General features: G+C 37.1%; 1 protein-coding gene across 3 annotated transcripts in view; it reads left to right on the top strand.

Moving 5' to 3' along the window:
• Nucleotides 1-24,158, top strand: part of FSTL5 (follistatin like 5) — a gene marked incomplete at both ends in the record, with an annotated part of 536,981 nt that overhangs the window by 371,622 nt on the left and 141,201 nt on the right. For all 3 annotated transcript variants that reach the window (XM_079773039.1, XM_079773038.1, XM_079773037.1), the window contains one exon: nucleotides 17,460-17,580. In XM_079773039.1, coding sequence (XP_079629165.1) covers nucleotides 17,460-17,580 — 121 coding nt within the window. The remainder of the gene's footprint in view (nucleotides 1-17,459; nucleotides 17,581-24,158) is intronic.

Raw genomic sequence — 24,158 nt, 5'->3', positions numbered from 1 at the left:
CTTCCCATAGGACATTTGAAAAGACACCTCTGCAGTCTTTGTCTGAGATTCACAGTGGCTGGCAAAGAAGAGGTACTGCATAACCATTTCCAGAAAAAAAAAAATTAGTTGTCTTAGAGAAGGTTTTTAATGGTCTTCACTTTTACAATTCTTATTTATCCTTATCTCAGAAAAAGACAGACAGCATAAATATAAAAAAGAGCCATTGTTTTAGAATATAATATATATTTTAGCTGTGGTGAATGCAATTAGCAGAATAATACTCCCAATTCTCTCCTGACTTATAAAAGACAGCTGAGCCAACAACAGTGGTATCATCTAGCTGAATACAGAAGAAAAATTCATATTTTTTATATAAACTGTATTTCTTAACTAAATGTCAAGTCACAGGTTCTTTCCCCAAATGTTCAGAATGATTCAGAACATAGAACTGTTCAGTTTTGTGCATCTATTCATCTTTATTGCCTAATTGACATAACCATCAAACATAACAAACTGTGGGTCAGTGCACACTTGGTGAAGCAGTCAGAAAGTCTACATTTATTAAATTATCACCTTTTTATTATAAACTTTTTCAAATGATTTCAAAACATTTTATTTAACCCTTGCAATGTCCCTTAATGAGGAAATCAGATTACTGATTAAATAACTATGATATGTTTTAACTCTTATTTTGTAATCAATTATACCTTTTGGTGGACTCAACATTTATAGGTTTTATATTTAAGCTTTTAATTTAAAAAGTTTATGGTATATAATAGTCTGTATTTTTGTTGTAATGCAATTTAGATTTAGGATCTCTCATTGCTGGTATGGAGGAAAAATAGTCTCTAGCTATTGAAAAAGCCATGTGACCTCCTTATATAAGAATCCCAGTGTGTGTGTGTTTGTTTGTTTGTTTCTTGTGTGTGTGTGTTTGTTCTTTTGGTTCTCAATTCACTTTGCCTATGGAGTAGCTCCAGTGGCGTGCTATGAACATTATTTTTTAAAAAAAACAAAACACTTTTCTTTAAATTTAAAAATTGTGAAAGCCATTTAAAGTTAGGCTAAATATATGTTGCAATCTACATGACATGTTACTTCAAATTTTAATGACTAAAAATCACAACCATTCATTATTTCTTACATGATTTGGGGTCAGCTTGGGGGTCCATCTGATCTGGATTGACCTTGACTGATCTTGGCTGTTTTCCCACTCCTAAGTGATAAGCTGTTGGACAAGTTATTAACTGACTAGCCTTCAATGGCCTCAGCTGAGATCATTTAACTCTGCTCCATGTAGTCTTTCATCTTCCAGTAGGCTACTCCTACCTTATTCTTAAGTTGATGGCAAAGATCCAAGAGAAAGCAGGCCATGTCATATAATGAACTTATCTTTCTTCTCAAGTTTCTGCCTGCGTCAAAGTGGCTAACGTTACTTTGGCCTGAGAAAGTAACGTAGCCAAGTCATATTCAAAGAGGAGAAGACTAGAAAGTTACAGAGCAAATGGCATGGTGTAGTAAAGCATTAGTGATGATAGTTAAGGTCATCAATGAAATCAGTTAACAACATTTTTAAAAAGACCTATCTCCTACGACATGGATTAATTCTCTATTAAAGAGTGAAAACATTTCAATTTTCAGTGTGTGAGGAGAATCTGCCCTCCAACTAGTAAATTTTACTGAAGCGTAAGAACTTAGGGAATGAAATGGAAGTCATTTAGTTTTTACCATAAAATTATTAATACTATTGGGAGCAGCTTTCAGATAACATTTATAATGGCAATTACTTTCTGTTAGAGGCAAACTAAGAACCTCCAATAAATCATGGAAGAAACATATTTTGAATGATTGGCAAATGTTTACTTCCAGAATAAATTCATTTTATTTATTTTTCAACCTTTTTCAGAGCCTGTAAATAAAAGTGTTTTTGATTCAGAGTCATTGCAATTAAATAGGTACTTACAACATAGAGCAGGTGTCCTCAAACTACAGCTTGCGGGCCACATGCGAGTGTTTTTGCCATTTTGTTTTTTCACTTCAAAATAAGATATGTGCAGTGTGCATAGGAATTTGTTCCTAGTTTTTTTAAAACTATAGTCTGGCCCTCCAACAGTCTGAGGGACAGTGAACTGGCCCCCTGTTTAAAAAGTTTGAGGACCCCTGAATAGAGAAATAAGTGAGTCAATAGTGCTAAGTACATGGATTCTATGAAATGCTATAAATAGGCTAACTATAATCAGAAATTAAACTTTGCAACATGGGTGCTTCATTTTGAAAGTTTTTATTGAAATATAAAAATGATACAGACAAGTATATAAACCATAAGTTTATAGCTTGATAAAGTTTCACAAATTGCAAACACAAATGTAATGAACTCGGGATACTTTTGAATTTATTCTTTGTATGCTATCCACTTTCTTTCCCCTTATTGCCAGTGGATGATTAGGTTGGAAAGTGTGTGTAGTGCAAAACATGTGGCCTACAATTGACCAGATAGCTGATCACTTCTTTTCCTAATCTGGCTGTTTTCTTGAGAGATATTGAAAACTGATGTGCTCATTATCAATGCATTAACTCTCTACAAATGACTCTTAAATAGTCAATAATGCCTTGGGTGGTTTTTCCTGAGCAGGATGCAAGGGTGTTTTCTTTCATGGATCCTTGTCCAGATGGATTTGAAGAATGAAGCCATGGACAAAAAGTGACAGATGAAAAGGGTGGAAATTTATTGGAAGCAGATGCAGGCTCCCACATAGGGAGGGGGTCCCAAGGAGGTGACCCACTAAACTCCTTTTCTCTAAGGTTTATAAAGGCTGCAGTTCTTTGTTTCATTATACTGCCTTCCAGTCGGTCCCTATATCAGTTTCAAAGCTCAAACCCCACGTGGTTACCCTCTTTCTCTCCCCCTCCAGTGGTAGAATTCTCTATCTCCTGTGAAAATCTGTTTTCCTCGTTCTCCCATTTGTCAGCATTTCTCTATCCTCTGAAAGTTTGTTTCCTTTCTCCCCACACCCTGTGGCTTTCCCCTATCTTCTGTGAATGGATGTCTTCCTCTCCCCTTATCCTGGGGCACCTCTCTTCTCTCTCTCTCTCTCTCTCTCTCTCTCTCTCTCTCTCTCTCTCTCTCCCTCTCTCTCTCTGTATGCCTTTTGGCAGCTCCATAGCCTTCACCTTTGTAGTCCTCCCTCATGGATCCTCTTTATTCCTAAAATGCCCTAAACCTGCCTATTTTATCCCTAAAATTCCTTTCAATAATACACCTGGATCGTATAAGTATTTCTCCTGTGGCAGATAGCTTTTTTCATAGGGGGTACCAGAGAAACAGTATAGTAGGAAATGGGTTTCTCTTCCAAGTTCTGGTGTGTTTTTCTAGGCAGGCTCTTTCATGTACTATGTGCAAAATTCCTTAGTGCGTAGACTCCAGCAGAGCATTCAGCTCTGCAGTCTCTTAGCTCCAAGAGTGCCTAATTTATAGAAGCTCATGGTAGTTCCCATGGCAGACTTCTCCAACAACACCACAAGTGGCTCTTCGGTGGTGGTTTCCAGCAGGGAACCTTCTATAAAAATTTCCTCCCAAACCTTCTTGGGAAGCTCTGTAGCCTCAGTGAATTTCTCTGCCCTCCAATGAGTCATAGACATGCCCACCCTCTAAAAGAGGTCTGGGTGTCAACACTGCAGGAGACGGGTTTCTTCCTTGGATTCACTGTCTCTTCTCTAGAGTTGGTGGTGGCCCCTGTATCTGTTATTCCTGTATTCATCAGGTACCCTTTATAGTAGACAATCATCGATTACTCCAATTTCCTATTATACTTAAGTTTTTAATGAAATATTCCATATTAAAACTAATGTGTGGTTTCTGCCTCTTGATTGGTTCCTGCATAATGTGCTTGCTTTCTTCAGGGTTCCAGAGTACTTCTTATTCAAGACTGATGATTCATGGAAATAATGTAGAGTGGACATTTGCATAATATTATTTGCTGATTTAATCCATAAATTTTTAAGTATCTATCAATGAATATTAAACTCAACTAAATATTAAATTCAACCCAAGAGGATATTGAAAATGTAATTATCAAAGTTACATTGAGCCCTGGCCCTACAGACTGAAGGGTCTCGGGTTAGATTCTAGTCAAGAGCACGTACCGCGTTGCAAGTTCTATCCTGGTGTTGGTTTGGGCGAGTGTGTGAGGCCACCATTTGACATGTTTCTCTCTGTCTCTACCCCTTCCATTCTCTCTAAAAAATTACCACATAGCATTTATAATGGCAGTTACCTTCTGTTAGAGACAAACTAAGAACCTCCAATAAATCATGGAAGAAACATATCAGAAAAAATATCCTCACATGAGGATTACAAAAATAATAATAATAAAGAATTACATTGAAAATAAGAAACAAATGCTTTTGGAAAGAAAATGATCAGAAAAGAAAATTATTTAAATTCAAATACCAAGTGATGATTAATTTTAGCATTTCAATATATAACAGCATCCGATTGATTATTCCTTTTTAAAATTATATTTGTTATTTATACATGCTCATATAATTAATTGATTGGTTGATTGATTTTTAAGAATATAGATAAATGAGTGATTGAAATTTTCTTAGCCAGGCAAAGCATACTTTATGATGGAGAATAGACATTGTTCCCTCATTGTCTACTTTTTCCTAACATCCTTCATAGATCATTCACTCCTGTAAATTATGTATAATTTTTAGGTATGTTAATAGCTCTGGTTATACCTATTATCAAAAACCTGGAAGACTGCTGAAACCGGTTTGGCTCAGTGGATAGAGCGTCAGCCTGCGGACTGAAGGGTCCCAGGTTCAATTCCAGTCGAGGGCATGTACCTTGGTTGCGGGCACATCCCCAGTAGGGGGTGTGCAGGAGGCAGCTGATCGATGTTTCAAACTCTTTCTCCCTCCCTTCCTCTCTGTAAAAAATCAATAAAATATATTTAAAAAAAAACAAACAAACCTGGAAGACTTTCTATTTTTTGAAGATAATTATGTACTTTTCTGACATCCTATGACATTTCTCTTTATCTTTTGTCTTCAGCATTTACAGGTTGATTTTTAATGTATTACTTTTGGAAAATTCTTGAGCAGACATTTGCATATATTTTTCTCTTCATTCTCTCACTTTTTTTCTTCTAGGATTCTAATTATATATTTTAGACTGATTTCTTCCTACATTTCTTGGATAGTGTTTTGTTTGTTTGTTTGTTTGTTTACTAATTTCCTCTTTGTACTAGTATTTCCATTTGAGTAATTTATTTATGTCTGGAAATAGGCATGCCTCTTTTTCTGCTAGGCCTTTATTGAGGAGTTGTGCTGTGTTTCCATTTTGTTGGTTGCTATGATTACCTTCAGTGCACCACCAACTTCAAATTCCTCTATTGTCACCTTGGGGCTAAGGTTGGAGCTAGATTCATTATCTGAGCAAATTCTTGATTGTGTTTAGCCCACCCTCAGTTTTAGGCTCTCCCTGTGAGCCTGTCCTTCAGAGAGCTTGTTTCTCCCTGCTCTTGTCCCTCCACTACTACTCTTGCTTGTTTCCAGGTTCTTGTTAGCCAGGGTGATGAGGAGCAAGGAAGCCTCCTATCTTTTTTCTCATTCAGCCTCAGCCTTAAGCAGTTCATGTGTCTGAGTCTAGGGCTGAGTTTTCTCAGTGATCCTGCCTGTGGTAAAGGACCTGTAATGTAGTGGAAGTAGGAGGATTTCTTGCCTCTTTTCTTTCCCCAGATCCCCTCAAAGTGACAGGATTCGCTGCCTTTCTTAAGCATTTTAAGAGTTTATGCCACCTGGGAGAAGGATCCAGGTAAGATTTCTTCATTTTTCCCTCAGTAGCAGCTGTTACACCAGAGAACTACATTCTGAGGAATGTTTTCTCTGTTCTCTCCCACTCCCTCTTTCTCGTGAGCAAACAGTGAGGTTCCCGGAGAAAAGGCTGCAAGTGTCCCTCTTCCCAGGACTCCACACACTCACAACCGTACATGTGCAGCTTTTAAAAATTCATTAAAAGTTAGTTGGGTTTTTTGTACTTGTTTGTATGGCAGGCTAGTTGTTGTTTTTTATTGTTGTTGTTTTTTTCCAATTCACTAGTCTAGCTGAGTTATTGCCTATACTAGATAGTGATTGTCTTGTGATTGTCTTGTATCTTTGTGGAGGCTCACTCCACCTTTCCTCAGATTTTACTCTAATCGGTTGCCCTTGGAAGCCATCATTCGGATGGCACAAGGTCAGTATAATTTTGCAGGTTGCCTCACTTCTTCTTGTTTGCATAGGTATGACATTCTTTCTATCAGTCTATCCTGAAATGGAGCCGGAATTCTGTAATACACATTATTAATTCATTGGTTATATAAGTTACCAGGATTCCAGGAATCTTTGGGTATTATGTTATTAATATTTTTTGTTATTAATATTTTTGATGAAACCAAAATAAGGATTAATTCTCTTTCAAAATATGCCAAAATTTAGTTTAATATCTAAATAGTATTTTCTTCATGAAATTTTTAAGAAGTGCCATTCTAGTATTTAGAGTAATAAGAAAAAGACGGGATTTTCTACATAAACCAAGAAGCTTTGTACTTTGACATACATGATTTAAGGTCTAGTTTAATTTTTGTTGTTGCTGTTAATCCTCACCCGAGGATATTTTTCCATTGACTTTTTAGAGCAAGTGTAAGGGAAGGAGGGTTTGAGGGAGGGGAAAGGAGAGGGAGAGAGAGAGAAGAGAGGAGAGAAGAATAACATAGATGTGAGAGAGACACATCAATTGATTGCCTCCCACACACTCCCCAACATGGATGGGGATAGAATCTGCAACACAAATACATACCCTAGACCGGAAATTGAACCCGCGACCCTATGATGTGTGGGCTGACACTCTAACCACTGAGCCACATCAGCCAAGGCAAGGTGTACTATAATTTTTTAAAAAATATATCTTTATTGATTTCTGAGAGGAAGGGAAAGGAAAAGAGAGATAAGAACATCAACGATGAGAGAGAATCATTGAGCGGCTGCCTCCTGCACAACTCCTACTGGGGATCAAGCCCACAACCCAGCCATGTGCTCTTGACTAGAATCGAATCTGGGACCCTTCAGTCTGTAGGCTGACGCTTTATCCACTGAACCAAACCAGCTAGGCTACTATAATTTTTAATTAGCCTTTTATATTTCACTATTACACATCCCAAGGTTATATATAAGTACGAATTAAAGTAAAATAAACACTGAAAACTATAGACTTAATAACTATTTAAAAAATATAGCATTGACAACACATTTGAAGCCCCTGGTAGGCTCCTCTTTACTAGATCCTCCTTCTTCTTTAGATATAATCCTACCATGAGCTATATATTTACCAATTCTTTGCTATTATTTTTATTTTTATCATAATTGTATATAATGTGCATATACTTACAGCATATAGTTTATTTTTTCTTGTTTTTTAATGATATCAGTATCTATAAAGTATGGGCTTTCAGAACATGGACTCTGGAGCCAAGATGACCTAGTTCTAAATGTTGGATCATTAACCTAATAGCCTTCATAGATAAGCTAATTAACCTTCCTGACTTCTGTTTCTTTGCCTATAAAGCATGGTATTGTCAAAATATAAATAATTCATATGGTCAGAGGGGGTTCAAGGTGATATGGATCTTGAAGTTTTAAAGCACCTACAATTTGAAGGTGCTTTAAGACATAGAATACAAATTATAGATAACAATTAGATAAAAATTGGGTATTTATTACAATAAAAATCACAGAAATTTATAAATATATTTGTAAGTATCACACAAATATAAACCCATATGTACACATTGCAAAGCTGCTTTCAGGTACTTGGAAAGGGCTTATACAAATAAGAAGCTCTGAAACTTAAACTTTACCAGCTTCATGGCAAATCTGATTCTGTAGACATACTTTGAATACTAGTTCTGTAAGAAAGACTGATAGGTTTTTAATTTGTTATTCATTATTATATTAATGAACACTTTTCCAAGGTTGTTTTTTTTAAGTGAAATTAAATATTATTAATTGGATTATTTATCTATGCCATTAAATAATATTGTTACACATAGTTTTACAATTTTGATTTTGGTTTTCCTACCATAGAAAGCAGTTGCTTGAGTTTTGGTTTGCTTATCAATTTGAAATAATAATTTTAGTCCATATAAGTTTACTTTTTTTTTTAATATATGAAATGGTTTACTTTAGAAAAAAATGGTGTTTAAAATAATATGACTAAATTAAATTTATGCTACTTAATTATATAGTGAGAAGCTTCCATAATTTTTAGAAAATCATACAAATCATGAGATTATAGTACTTTCATCAATTTCAATATGTAGATGATTGCTTAAGTTACTTTTATTGCTATTTTATTTTATTTTTTTTTTTAAACTTTTTTTTTTAAAGTATATTTTATTGATTTTTCACAGAGAGGAAGGGAGAGGGATAGAGAGCTAGAAACATCGATGAGAGAGACATCGACCAGCTGCCTCCTGCACACCCCCCACCCGGGGGATGTGCCCGCAACCAAGGTACATGCCCTTGACCGGAATCGAACCTGGGACCTTCCAGTCCGCAGACCGATGCTCTATCCACTGAGCCAAACCGGTTTCGGCTTATTGCTATTTTATGAAGACATATTTTTTACATATAAAAAGCTAGGAAAATAGTTTTTTTACAAACTAAAATCAAACTAGCACATTTGAAATGAGACAGACATTTTAAGTGCATATGAAAACAATATACACTACACAGAAAACCTCATTTAAAGTATAGTAATACTGGTACCATGGAATTTAGAACAATTAGGAGGAACATGATATGAAGTAGGAAAGTAAACTTAAAAATTACCATTTCTAATAGACGGAACCTATCATTCTGATTTGGGATAAATTATTGTGGTTAAATATCGACATGAATTCAGCTGTTGTGTTCTAGTATAATCATAACTGATGTTTACTGCCTTGTGTAGTCTGATTGACCAATGCTCATCAAATATAGGTTGTTAAATGTTTTTATTATTACTCTTATACAATTGGTTATAGTCAATAGTAGCCATACATTTTCAAAATGTAGAAATGTGCTACAGATCCCCCCCGCACCACCACCACAGTTCCTCACTGAACTGCCTCAAAGAGAATATAAGCAATCGACTCAACAAAATAAATGATTTTAAGTTTTCTATGGACTTTCCAGACACCACTGCCTTGAGGCACCTTTTTAATGGTGTAGGAGCTCATAAAGATTTAATAGGGAAAGAAATATTTATGGAGTGTATTGGCAGCAAGATTATAAAGGTGTAATGAGAGTTCAGAATAAGTAAAAGATTTGATCCCTGAATTCAGGAGTGTCTGTTCTAAGGCCATAACTCTCAACCATGGTTGAGCATCAAAATTGCACATTTGATTTAGATGCTGAAATGAACTATTAAACAATTAGATATGCTGAATCAGAATGGAGATAAGGAGTAGTACTGAGGTATCTATATTAAAAAAAACAAAAACCACTGCTAATTTTGAGGTATAGTTAAAGTAATGGAGAACCTGGAAAGAGGAAAATGTATTAAGAATCTATACTAATAATAGAGGAATATGCAAATTGGATGGGACACCATCACGTAATGAACAATCAGGATGGGGTTGGGGCTGCAGCGCAGAGCTCTCAGCATGCCTGCACCTGGGGTCTGAAGGGTGTGGAGAGGAAGGAAGAGCAGATAGGCAGTTTGGTGGATCAGGCCAGGAGGGGAGCTCAGATAGGCAGTTAGAGGGATCAGGCCAGGATGGGAGAGCAGATAGGCAGTTAGGGCAATCAGGCCAGGAGAGGAGAGCAGTTAGGAAGTTAGGGCAATCAGGCCAGCAGGGGAGGGCAGTTAGGGGGATCAGGCCAGCAGGGGGAGCAGTTAGGCAATTAGGGCGATCTGGCCAGGAGGGGAGAGCAGTTAGGCAGTTAGGGGACCAGGCCAGTAGGGAAGAGCAGTTAGGGGGATCAGGCCAGCAAGAGAGAGTAGTTAGGGCCATCAGGCTGCCAGGGGAGCAGTTAGGGGCATCAGGCAGGCAGGCAGGTGAGTGGTTAGGAGCCAGTGGTTCCAGATTGTGAGAGGGATCCTGGATTGGAGAGGGTGCAGGCCAGGCTGAGGGACCCGCCCCGCCCCCATGCATGTATTTCATGCACTAGGTCTCTAGTCCCATATAATAAAAGCCTACTATGCTAAGTGTCTGGTCATTCGGTTGTCCATTCAACCAATCAAAGTGTAATATGCTAATGATATGCTAAGGCTGCTCAACCGTTCACTATGACATGCACTTACCACCAGTGGGTAGATGCTCCAACCTGTAGGTTAGCTTGCTGCTGGGGTCTGGCCAATCGGGACTGAGCTAGATGGGTCAGACATACCCTGGAGCCCTCCTGCAGTCCCTCCCTGTCTGGCCAACCTCCCGCATCCCTCCCTGGCCTCGATTGTGCACTGGTGAGGTCCCTCAGTCTGGCCTGTGCCCTCTTTCAATCTGGGAACCCTCAAGGGGGCACATTGACTGCCAGGTAGTTCCATCTTTATATATAAAAGCCTAAGCGACCAAATGACCAAACAACTGGTCAACCTATCGCTATGATGTGCACTGACCACCAGGGGCCAGGCACTCAATGCAGGAGCTGCCCCATGGTGGTCAAGGCACTCCCACAGCAGGAGCGCCACTCAGCTGACAGATGGGTGCCAGACATGGGGCTCCCGGCTGGCCACCGCAGCCCGGAAATCACAGTGGAGTGGCAGTGAGCCTACGGAGCAGCAGCAGCAGGCACAGCAGGGCTGGGATGAGCAGGAGCAGCAGGTAGGAATGGCAGGCGGTGTTTTACTGTTGGTTTTGGTCTGATCCCCATAGGCTATGCCAAGGGACCCCACTGGTGCATGAATACATGCACTGGGCCTCTAGTCTATATAATAAAAGCCTAAGTGACCGTTACAGCAGAACAACTGAAACAACTGGTCACTATTATGCATACTGACCACCAGGGGGCAGAAGCTCAATGCAGAAACTGCTCCCTGGTGGTCAGTGTGCTCCCACAGGGGGAGTGCTACTCAGCCAGAAACCGAGCTCATGGCTGGCGAGTGCAGTGGTGGTGATGGGAGCCTCTCCCACCTCCACTGCAGCGCTAAGAAGCAGAGATCCAAGTGGTAAGGACCGAGCAGACAGGCATTAAGGAGTGAGGGGTCCCAGACTGCAAGAGAGTGCAGGCCGGGCTGAGCCCCTCCCACCCCTCCAGTGCTGAATTTTGTGCACTGGGCCTCTAGTTACATAAAAACAAGTGTAGCCCCATTCTGCAGTCTGACCCTTCGGATGTTAATCTTAGACCCTTGCTTTGATTGGTGTCTTAGTCTGTTGGGCTGTTATAACAAAATATTGCAGACTGGGTAGCATGAACAACAGAAATGTATTTCTCACACCTCTAAGGCTTAGAAGTCCAAGATCAAGATGCCAGCATATTTATGTTCTGGTGACAGCCCTCTTCCTGGTTCGTAGCTGGTGCCTTCTTCCTTTGTCCTCAATGGTGAAAAGGGCCAGGGATCTCTGTGGGGTTTCAATGAAAGGAACATTAATCCCATTTATGAAGGCTCCATATTCATGACCTAATCACCCCCAAAGGCCTCACCTCCTAATACCATCACATTGGGCTCTGGGATTTCAACAGATGAGTTGGGAAGGAGCCACATTCAGACCATAGCAGTTGGTGACTGAAACTTAAAATCAGCATATTTCAGTTTTCTGATATCTAAAATGGGACTAATAGTAGTGAATTTTAAAAAGGCCATTTAAAGGATGAAATTTGATAATTTATTTAAATTATTTAGCACAGTATCTGGCATACTTAGTGTTCCATAAATATTTATTGGGTTTTATTTTAAGTGTAGCAAAAAGATCCATGCTTTATTCAAAGTGGTGAGGGAATATTAGTCTTGTTTATTCAAAAAAGCTGCCTGAAAAGGTGATTATGAAGTTGTATATTGAAATAAAATGAAACTGGAAGGTATTTCTTCCATTTAGATGAGGAAAAAACATGAATAAAGATACATCGATTAGAAGAGTTCACCTATATGCTGATTTAGAGAATATTCTAAGTTAAAGGGATTTCATGGTGCAGAATAATACAGATAGCAATAAGATACTTTTTAAGTTTTCTCAAGGTTATATCCTTGGATAATTTTCATCTCATTGGGTGTTTAAACATTCTCAAGGTTATATTCTTGGATAATTTTCACATCATTGAGTGAAGTTATCTTTATTATAGTAAATAGGGAAGAACCATGCTTTCCAGGTAGCTATATAGAACAACACATTTATTTCAGATTTTATGAAGATTTAAAAAGGGTGTTTTTTTGAAAATCTTCTTTAAAAGGCCTACTTACAGTTTAGAATATATAAATATGAACATAATTACAAATATTACATATCCTTCTCTTCCTTTTCTTCTTGTTCTTGTTCTGCTTCTCTTCCTCCTCTAATTCCATATTTTATTCTTATTTTTCTTTCCTCACCCCTCTCTCTCCCTATTTCTTTCTCTTCTATCTGCAAGAACATTTTCCTTATTTTTGTGCCCAGGTTTAATAGCCCCCAGTAATTTTTTTGATTGCAATCAACCTGTAGTGAGTATAAATCAGAGGAAAGCTATTTTTAACAGAAATACACATGGTATAAATATGTTAAAATTAGAAACATATAAGGTATGCTTTTGGAACACTGTTATGGGAATATCAGTAAGTTATGTTTTGAAGATACAAGTATAAAACATCACAAATGGGGCAAAAAAGTTTTCTTGAACAAATGACACTGATACAATTAATTACAGTTTAGAAAAAAAGTGCTTATTTAAATACATATATATTTATATAAAGAAAATATTAAAGGATTAGATATAATTTTTACAAATATAAGGTGATGAGAAGATAATGTTGGGAAATATTTACATTAAATCAGAACAAAAAAGGGCTTTCTAATTATAAAGTTGGTATAAGGAATAAAAAAAAAATCCATACCAAAAATATTCCACAAAAAAGTGAAAAGAAGAGCAATACATTACAAAAATATGGGAATCAACAACAAAGAAAAAATGGTAAGCTCAAAAGGTGAAAGAGAAAATAAACATAATTCTTAGAGGGTAAATCTTAGTAGTTACCAAATATATGGAAAAAGCATGCTTTTAGTAATACTTGTAATAAAATATATTGAAATTTTCTAATTACATCTTAAGAGTGAGTGCTACAGCAGCCTCATATTCATCTTCATTCTCTGCCACTGAGAAAGGGAAGAGATGCAGTTGTTGATTTATATTGTAAAATGCTATTGCTTTTATTTATTTATTTTTAAAATATATTTTATTGATTTTTTACAGAGAGGAAGAGAGGGATAGAGAGTTAGAAACATCGATCAGCTGCCTCCTGCACACCCACCACCGGGGATGTGCCCACGACCAAGGCACATGCCCTTGACCGGAATCGAACCTGGGACCCTTGAGTCCGCAGGCTGACGCTCTATCCACTGAGCCAAACCGGTTTTGGCCAAAAAATGCTATTGCTTTTAGACCTTAGGAAATTGATCCAGGTTTCCTTCCTTTTCCACATGTACTCTCACTATAGTTCTAGGCTCTTTTCTCCAGACCTACCCTTGTATTTGACCTTTGTCCTGAACATTTTGTCTTGACTTTCTTCTTTGTTCCCTTTCCTGCCTTTATTCCTATTCAGTCTAATGATTGAGAAGGAAGGCAGCATAGTGTAGGGATTTACAGCATAGGCTCTGGAGTAAGCCTACCTGGGGTCAAATTTTAGTTCTACTAACTGGAGGTCAAGTGATACAAAGGATAATATTTTACATCTTATTATCCCCCTCTATAATGTTGCAACATTTTAGGAGATTCTTTATTTGTTGTTGTTATTGTTAATCCTCACCCGAAGACATTTTTTCATTGCTTTTTGGAGAAAGTTGAAAGGTAGGAGGGAGACAGAGAGAGAAAAACACCCATGTGAGAGAGGCACATCAATTAGTTGCCTGCTGCATGCACCCCAACCTGGGCCGGGATTGCGCCTGCAACCAAGGTACATGCCCTTAACCAAAATCAAACCCAGGACAATTCAGTCCATGGGCTGATGCTCTATCCACTGAGTCAAACCAGCTAGGGCAGGAGATTCTCTTCATATGGGGTTGATATATGGCTCAAACATTTCTGATTTAGTTAGAGCAGTATCTGGCATATAATAACTGCTGTATAAATAAGGATCAAAATGCATTACTTTTAAAAATATTTTGCATAGATAATCTGTTCTTATCTTCCTTTTAATGCTTACAATGTTTTGTAATACAGAAGTGTTTTTATATAAACATATTGATAATTCTTTCTTGATTTTTAACTTTTCTATACTCAATAAAGATTTCATTAGCCAAAATGATAATTTTATTCTAGCATAGTTATTTTTTTATATTTAAATATTTTATGCATAAGTTATATTGATAACAACTTTATTGAAATATGATTATGATACTATAAAACTAATCCCTTTAAAGTGTACAATTTAGTGGTTTTAGTATAGTCACAAAATTTTGCAGCCATCATGGCTATCAAAGTTTAGAACATTTCCATCATTCCAAAAAGTATTTCATATTTTTAGCAGCCATTTACCATCTCCCATTCCCCTCTCTACTGATAAACTTTATTTTTTGTCTCTATAGGACTGGGTTATTCATGTTGTAAGATATATCAGTACCTTTATTCCCTTTTATTGACAAATAACATTTTATTGTATATAAATATGCCACTATGTGTATATCTATTCATCAATTGATAGGTATTGAGTTTTTACTTTTTGATTATTATAAGTTAATGCGACTATGAATATCTATGTATAATTGGTGTGTAGAAATATTTTTTGTGTTTTTTCCTGTTGTTAATCCTCATCTGAAGATATTTTTTTTCCATTGCTTTTTAGAGAGAGTGGAAGGGAGGGAGGAAGGGGTAAAGAGAGAGAGAGAGAGAGAGAGAGAGAGAGAGAGAGAGAGACATCAGTGTAGGAGATACATTGATTGGTTGCCTCCTGCATGTGCCTGCAACCCAGGTACATGCCCTTGACTGGGAATCAAACTTGTGACCCTTTGGTGCATTTTTTCGTGTATGCCTAGGAGTTAAACTGTTAGAGACATCATGACCCTTTCTTTAACTTTTTAAGGAACTGCCAAGCTATTATCCAAAGTAGGTGTACCATTTAATATTCCTACCAACAACAATTGAAGATTCCAGTGTTTCCAAATGCTCTCATACAATTGCATTTTGAGGGTTTTGTTTTGTTTTGTTTGCCAGTCTAGAAGATGTAAACTGGTATCTCATAGTGATTTTTATTTGCATTTCCCTAATGACTAATGGTGCTGAACAGCCTTTTATGTGCTTACTAGAGGCCCAGTGCATGAGAATTCATTCACTGGAGGTGGGGTCCTTTAGGCCGGCCCTGGGTAGCTGGGGGGCTGAGGGGACAGGGGGACTCCAGAGGCAGGTACCCTGGCAGGGCTGAGGGGACTGGGTGCTGCCATCTTGCGGCTGTGGGCACCGCCATCTTTGAGGGTGTGGTAGTCAACTAGCATATTCCCTCCTTATTGGCTGTGGACGCTGCCATCTTTGTGAGGTTGTGATGGTCAATTAGCATATTCCCTCTTTATTAAATAGTATATTACCCATTGTAAATTGCTCATTCAAATCCTTTACCTATTGTCTTAAAAGGATTATTTATGTGTTTCATTTCATGGTTCATTATATATTCTGGATACAAGAACCATATGAGACAGATAATTTGAGAATTTTCCCATTCTGTGCAGTTTTCATTTTTAGTTATTTATTTGTTTACTTTCATGATAGTGTTCTTTGGGGAGCAAAAGTTTCTAATTTTGATGAAGTATAATTGATCTATTTTTCTTTAGTTTGCTGTGCATGGTCATGGAAATCTTTGCTCAGTTGTCCTAGTGGTGAGCTAATGATCAGACAGAGATTTAATTAAATACCTTGGACAAGTAAATCCTCCAGACTTTGCTGAGGTGCTCTACTTCAGTTTATTGACATGTGCTGAATGCTCCTACAAGCATTTACAAGTCTGCGTTAGTCTTCACTAAGGTCAGTCAGAGATGAGGGATTAGGGATTCTCTAATATATATTTTCTGGTCAAGGGTACAACCCTGCACATTTGTATGTTCTTCTATATTCCCAGGATCTTTTAAATATCCCTGTGGACATCCCATTTGTTTTTTCTTTTACGTTTATGTTGTTGTGGTGGTGCCTGTTGTTATCCACAACTAGTAAGTAGTTCCATGTTAAACAACTGTTTTTTTGTGTGTTTTGTTTGTTTGTTTGTTTTTTAATAAAGGCCTTTATGGGCAGAAGCCTTCACACAGATGAGGTCTTGGAGAAGTTCTAAACTTGTTCTTAGCCCTCAGGTGTTTGCTTGGATGATGAGTTAAGAAGCTGGTGGGTCAAGACTTCCAAAGCAGCTGTGGAGAGAGGGATGACACAAATCCCAGCATTTATGGAGATTCATCCTCTTTTTTTCGCCAGTTTTTTTTTTTTTTGTTTTGTTTTATGTGTGTGTTTTTTTATAAATAATTGACACACATACATACATACATACATACATACATAATGGTTTGATTCACATATATTGTGAAATGATTACTACAATTTGTGGTCTGTAATTTGGTGTGAGCTTTTGCCTATTTCCAGAATTTTAAAAAGATTAGTTTTAACAAATTTGCCAATATAGCCATTGTTTTCATGGAAGAAAAGACTTTCCAGTCTTTACTGTTCCAAAGTTGTTATTGGATTTTATTTTGACAAATAAGTGAGATTTTTTTCCCTTTCTTCCAAAGTGTTTATGTAATTGTTCCCATAGCTTTGAAATATTATGGTAATTTTTTCTAATATATTGATTATTTCTGAGTTTTAAGAAATCCTGTTCTATCAATATGGCTATAAATTTTATCTATGACCACCCTTTTTAATTTTTTTCTGGATAAATATATAATTAAGGGACATAAAACAAAATGAACAATTATAAGTGCAAATAATGTAATTAAGATCTCTTGCTTTAACTACAACTAAGAAAAAACATAGTATATCTTTATTCATTAAAAATGTAAACTGGAATAGAAAAAAATATGTGGGGATTGAGTTAATTTACACATCACTTCATATACTTCATATAAATACTAAAAAGCTATGTTTATGAATGAAATTACACTTTTTAAACAAAACATGTGTTAACAAAAGTAGTTATTACTAGTCTCCCAACTTTATAGGACTTTTATGATTATTTTGATAATTTAAAACAATATTTTACTCTCTTTACTTTGCTTCTGAGTACACGTTTTAAAATTGTTTAAAAATATATTAAATACAAACAGGTCACTTTTTAAAATTTACTTTTTTTTCTATAGGACTTTGGAGATGATGGATCCTTGTATATTACTAAGGTTACCACAACTCACATGGGCAACTATACCTGCTATGCAGATGGCTATGAACAAGTCTATCAGACTCACATCTTCCAAGTGAATGGTAAGAACTGTGATATTGCTATAATTACTTTTTGCTTTGTTAGGTAGTCAAGGAGTATTGTTGTTGACTGGGAAGGTAAGGCTTAATTTTTTTTTAAGTCTTTGGACTTACTGTTAATGCAAAACTTTTTTTTCATTTAAAAAAGTGTTTGAGTTGAATAAATACTGTAAGCTGTACCACTTTTCTCATCAGGAATCATTGCAAAGTATCTCATTCTAACTAAAAAATTAAAGCAAAGAAAATTGAAATTAGCTTTTAAGTTTAAGAATACCAACAAATAAGCAACCATATAACTTTTAGAAACTAAAAAAAGAAACATTTAAAATGTAATCAGATCATCTATTTCACTTATCTTAGTGATGATATAGGAAACTTATTATCTATAGCACATTTTATACTCTTAATGGTTAATTTGATGGCTATGAACATTGGCCACGTAAGCTGATATCATTCTTATAATCAAAGCTTTGTTTTCTTTCTGATTTAATTCAAATTTTAGTTATTTAGTTGAATTGGTGATATACAATTGCATGTTTGATTAATACAAACTGATCATTTCCATACTAATAAAATATATATTTTAATTCAACCTGTGATTTATAAAATGAAGGCAGAAACTCCCTTGGCTTCCTAGACATAAAGGAATAATGATGTCTTAGAGCTCCCTCTCCCCCACTATCAGTCTTAATATTATAAATTAATTAAGAGAAATTCAATACATTAGTCTCCCTTTATCTGCAGAGAATAGACTCCCAGTGTGTGCCTGAAAGCACAGATAGTACTGAACCCTATATATACTATGTTCTTTCCTATACATACCTATGATAAAGTTTGATTTATAAATTAGGAACAGTAAAAGCTTAACAACAGTAACTAAAACTAAAATAGAACAATTATAACTATAAACTATAATAAAAGTTATGTGAGTACGGCCATTTGTTCCAGGGTTTCCCTTGTTGAAGTCTTTGTGTAGGCTCAGTGTTCCCATTAATAGGAACATGTTTTCTATTCGTGTTTTCTACGCACAGAGTTAGCACATAATTAATGCCTTTACCATCTTAATTAAACACTTATTGTGCACTATGGCTATAACTTTTGCACTTTGAGTTGTGAGCAAAACAAGAAGGAATTTCTTTAGTCTTCACAATTTTACAGCTAGAAGATACTGGATTACTCTAGATTTTAGCAACCTCAGCACACAATTATTTTTCTTATTAAATTGAGAACTTTTACCTTTTCACTTCATGGAGGCGTTTGCTTCTAGCTTCTCTTTGGCATATCTGAATTGCCAACATCACTACTCTTGTGCTTTGGGGCCATTATTAAGTAAAATAAGTGTTACTTGAACACAAGCACTTTGATAGCATGACAGTTGATCTGATAACCAAGACAGCTACTAAGTGAGCAATGGTCAGGGAGGGTATACAGTGTGGAGATCTGGATAAAGAGATGATTTATGTTCTGAGCAGGTGTATTGAGACTGTTGGATATTTCATCAAGATACTCAGAACTATGTGCAGTTTAAAATTTATGAGTGGTTTATTTGTGGAATTTTTATTTTCATATTTTTAGACCTCAGTTGACCGCAGGTAACTGAAACTGTGGGAACAAAACTGCAGAGAAGAGGGGAACTACTGCATTAGGAGTGATTGCCTAGGCTGAGCACGGATGCTTTCCCTTTTCCAGGAACAAAAAGATCCCTGAACTTGGGAGTAAAATCAGTCTCTTCTATTACCTACTACTACATGTAATCTACTTCAAAATCCTTGGTATATATGTTGAAGGATAGGATTTGGAAAAAGGAACAATCATATTATCATTACTGTACATTAGTTGAAGGTGAACAGAGAGAGGGCCCTGCAGTAGTTGGAAAATGATGTGAAGACAAAAGAGGGAGTTTTAGAAAATTACAGATGTGGTCCTTTTTTATGCTGAGGTAAAGCAAAGAGAATAAGGGCATATTTTTAGGAAGTGGTCCCTGCCCTGAGATACAGGTGAGCTAATGCTCAAAGACCTGGCTCCCTGATAGCTTTGAGGGTGTGGGTCATATAGGGGAGAAACTATTAATCATAGTGACTAAGGGAGTTAGAGTCATGGTCAGGCTGGGTCTCTATTGATTGGTCAGTACTAGGGTAGGGGATAATTGATCAGTGCGCCTGGTCCTAATTAACTTCAATCCATGATGTTGCTTCGTCTGGTTTCCTGCTTTTCTGTGGCCAGAGAGGTCAATGAGGGGAAAAGAAGACTTATGTAATACTTTAAACAATAAAGAAGTAAAAAATAAAATAAAATATTAAAAAAAACACAATAAAGCACAACGGAAGCCTAGATGTCATCTCTAGTTTGACTGAAACTCTTCCTCTGGAGTCAGCAGACCTGAGACTTTGTTCCCAAGATTATTTGATGCCAACCAGAACCTCTTTGTCCTTGCTTATTAATTAAGGGAGTGGCTGTACAAAGGAGAAGGAGGCAGGTGGTGAGTCAGGGTGCTGGATGTGGCCAGTTTGAATCAAAAGGAAAGAAAGGAGAAAAGGTCATATTTAAGAAATGAAGTTTACGCACATTACATAAAATGAAAAGCAACTTATTTAAGAGAAAAGGGGATAATTGCAGTAGTTGAGTCCTTAAAGAGTTGATGTAATGTAGTTATACCAATGGAAGGATTGGTGTTTGGAAAATGAATAGTTAATCTATTAAAACAGTGAGCAAGACAGACTGGGAACAAGGCCTCAGGGTGGGAGCACCTGGAAATCCTCTTTACATTGCTTGGGGTTTTTTCAGTGCACTTAGGAATACCAACTATTGAAAATGAGGAATTTGTGAGAACATTAGTTGTTTGAGAAAGGGTAATTATATAAAACTAGAAATTCATGCAAGGGGCTTCATCAGAAGATCATTCTGCTGTTCAGTCTAATTAGCATATTAGCTCTTTCTTATATCGGACTAGAGGCCGGGTACACAAAATTCATGCATGGGGGGGTGGGGGGAGGTGGTGTCCCCTCAGCCCAGTCTGGACCCTCTCCAATCCAGGACCGCTCGGGGTATGTCCAACTGGCAGTTGGACATCCCTCTCATAATCCAGGAGTGCTGGCTTCTAACTGCTCACCTGCCTGCCTGCTTGATCACCCCTAACTGCCCCCCCCCCCCCCCGCCAGCCTGATCACCCCTAACCACCTCTGCCTGCCGGCCTGGTCACCCCTCACTGCCCCCCCTGCCGGCCTGGTCGCCCCACACAGCCTGCTGGTCAGTTGTTTGGTCATCCCTCGCTAACCCCCCTGCCGGCCTGGTTGCCCCATGCAGTCTGCTGTTCGGTTGTTACTGTGAGGGCATGATGACCAATTTGCATGTTACCCTTTTATTAGTATAGATACTTACCTTGTAGGTCAGGATGGTGATGGAAATAAGCAGTATGTAGTTGTTATGTTGGGCAGATCTTTGGGAGTTCTCGAGAAGATATATCTTCAAATGTTTTTATTCAGCTGTGTTGGCTGTGAATTTCCAATCAGAGAAAAAAGTGATTTGAATTTAACCAGCATTTTATTTTGTCAGGTAAGTGAGAGAGAGACATAGAAAAAGAAGTTAATCAAGTTTATAAAAGAAGGATTAAAATAAGTGGCCACAGAATTAGTGGTAGGGTAAGGGAAGAAGTGAGACCATGAGAAATGTGAAATGAAGTGAAAAAAATTATTATAGTTTCCAAATTGGTCAGGTAATAATAGAATGGGTTACAAGGGAGGAAAAACACACACACAATAACTTCACTCAAGGCATTTTCTTAAGGCATCTGACAATTTCTGTTTATCAGAACTACTTTCAATTAGATTAAGTCTATATAAAAAATATATGGACCATAAAGTTTTGATAAATGTTTAGGCAGCTCAGCAGTTCTAAATCTAACTTGCCAGTTCTGGCTTTAGCTAAAAAGGAGAAATGAAGTATAAAATAACACTAATTCATCAAATTGAAATATAATTAATTAAAAACTTGTTCTGATGCATTTTTATCAATGAGGGAAGATAATAAGTGCATTTTAAGAATCATCTTTAATACTTAAACCTATTTGAAGGGCCAAAGAACTGTAAAAACATATTGTATATCAGTGAGAGATTGCCTTTAGCTTCTATAACAGTGACCCTAAATAACAGGAACGTTTTGCTATAGTGTGTTTTTCTTATGGGGGACCAGGACATCTTTACTTTGGGGGAAGAGAATGGGAAGGTTTTTTTTATCATTCATATTGCCTCTTCCTTCTATGGGGATGGTGAGGGTCTACCTGACAGATTACTTTACTGATGCGTAACCAAAAACTTTTAGACTGACTAAGAGAGGTTGAAAGTGCAATTCGATCAGGTATTAAATCTAGGTGTGGTATCATGGGCTTTTACGGTAGCACCGGTGACACCATTTTGGACCTGTGGTTTTTCTCCTTAACATAACACTTTCTAATAAAATATTTTGAAATAGTAGGATTAGCTACAAAATAGAAGCCTTATAAGTGATTTGCTAAACAAGCCATTTCTTCCTTCTTTTGTGTGTTTGTTTCTCTTTCCTTTGGGTTTAAGTTGTTTTATATTTGACGTAACTTTAAACATATGTTTTTGTGTATAAATAAGTATAGTAAACTTGAGATCACTCAGAATACTGTTGTAGTTCAATCAAAAAAGAATATTTAGGAATGAACTTTTACAATGGAAAAATACAAAGAAAATGCAAATTAGATAGGCAAATTGCACATTTATGGACCTAATAAATCTCTAAAACTAGTTTAATTCATTTTCCATTCTCCATCCACTTTTCAGAAAAGGTTAAAAAGACCTTTAGAAAATTAGATTTTCATAGGGAATTTAACATATTTATCTTAACAATTTGTCAATTAGTAATAAAAAAATAAAATATATCATTGATTACCATAAAAAGCTCTGAAAATACAAGTTAATGGAATTTGTGAAAAAGTGTTTTTGAAGTGCAAAGTCTATTTAAATATCCCAGGGTGCAAGTCAAATAAAAGTCTATCAAACGCCCTGATTTTTTTCAAACAATGCAAAATTAAATCATTGAAATATGAGAGTGCTTCTGTGTCCTTGTCAGAAGAAATATTATGTATAAATCAAAGGTGCTTGACTCTACCAGTGGAATTCATTTCATGCTTTTCTTTTTCTTTTTACATAAAGTAAATTGCCTTTAGATTTTCAGCTTATGATACAGAATGTTTGAAATGTTCAGTGTTTACACTACCCTCTGGGCAGAAAGCTTGTCCATATTCACCATGGACCTAGTTCTTGTTCATATTGTTTAAGACTTCACACATAATATCAAGTGTATTTTTTTTTTTCATGTCAGAAATTTCTATACAAGATTGCTGGTTTTCTAGGATGCCTATATAGCATATCCCCTTTTTCCCCCCCTCAAAGTTAGAAAGTGCCTTAAATGTAAGGTAATAATGGGCAGCTTCCTTTGCCTCATAGAGTGGAATTTTCTTATCCATTCATAGGCAGTCTGCCCTACTAACCCTGCCAAGCTTTCTGTTTGGCCAAAGTGGGGATGGGAATAAAACCTTCCTGCAAACAGTAAGATCCTGAAAGGAGGAAGTGAGAGCCTTCCTTTGTCCTTCTTGGTCCTCCTCCCACTGTGAGTTATTAAAGGATGGGAGAGAGAGAAGGATTACTCTGTCTCAGTAATTCTCCAACTGTGGGTCTTGGGCAGCCAGCATCAGCAAGTTGTTTTAAATGAAAATTATCAGGACAGGATGTACCACCCCTATGGAATCAGAGGCTCTGGGGAAGAGATAGAATAACAAACACTCCTGATGATTTTGACTATAATGTTTGAGAACTGCTGCTCAAACAGTTGTATTGGCTAGAAACATGAGGAGTGAGAGAATGTGTTCCTTCCTCATATTCTCCAGCTTTAGTCTCTTTTGACCTGAAACTAAGTTTATAGTGACCTCAGGGAGTCACTCCTACTTAGGGGTCAGAGATCAGACATGTTTTAAATCAGTCTTACCCCTCATGAGGTCCTGCAGCAAACAACCTTGACGTCTTTCTCCAAACCCTGCACTGACCACCTCAGCTGTGGTGGAGGTCTTTTGACAGCTTGTTACTGGAGGAACCAGTCTTTCTGCCACTTTTTTAGAATTTTATTTGAACCAGGAAACTTTACCAGATGCATTCAAGGTAGCTCAGATGTGCCAGGTGTTTAATGCCCTCAGGACAGTCCTTAACCAATAAGGGACACAAGTCAATGGGTAAGAAGCTCAGCTTCCCACCCATTCTGTGGGCAGATTCTGAGCTGCCTTGTACATGATTCTTCGGAGGGTCTAGTACATGATTCTTCGGAGGGTCTACATTGGAATTGAGCTATTTTTGTTCATAATAATAGCATGGTCATGAATATCATGAATGTCCTTCCTCCCTCCCTCCCTCCCTCCCTCCCTCCCTCCCTCCCTCCCTCCCTCCCTTCCTCTCTCTCTCTCTCTCTCTCTCTCTCTCTCTCTCTCTCTCTCTCTCCTTTCTCTCTCTCTCTATTTTTCTTAACCTTTATCTTACTTTTCTCTCTTTTTAGCCTGTGCATCCTGAGAT

This window comes from Cnephaeus nilssonii (assembly GCF_951640355.1).
Source record: "Cnephaeus nilssonii genome assembly, chromosome: 5".
Lineage (NCBI taxonomy): Eukaryota > Metazoa > Chordata > Mammalia > Chiroptera > Vespertilionidae > Cnephaeus > Cnephaeus nilssonii.
The sequence above is the reverse complement of the archived record's forward strand: the minus strand, read 5'-3'. Positions and strand labels throughout refer to the sequence as shown.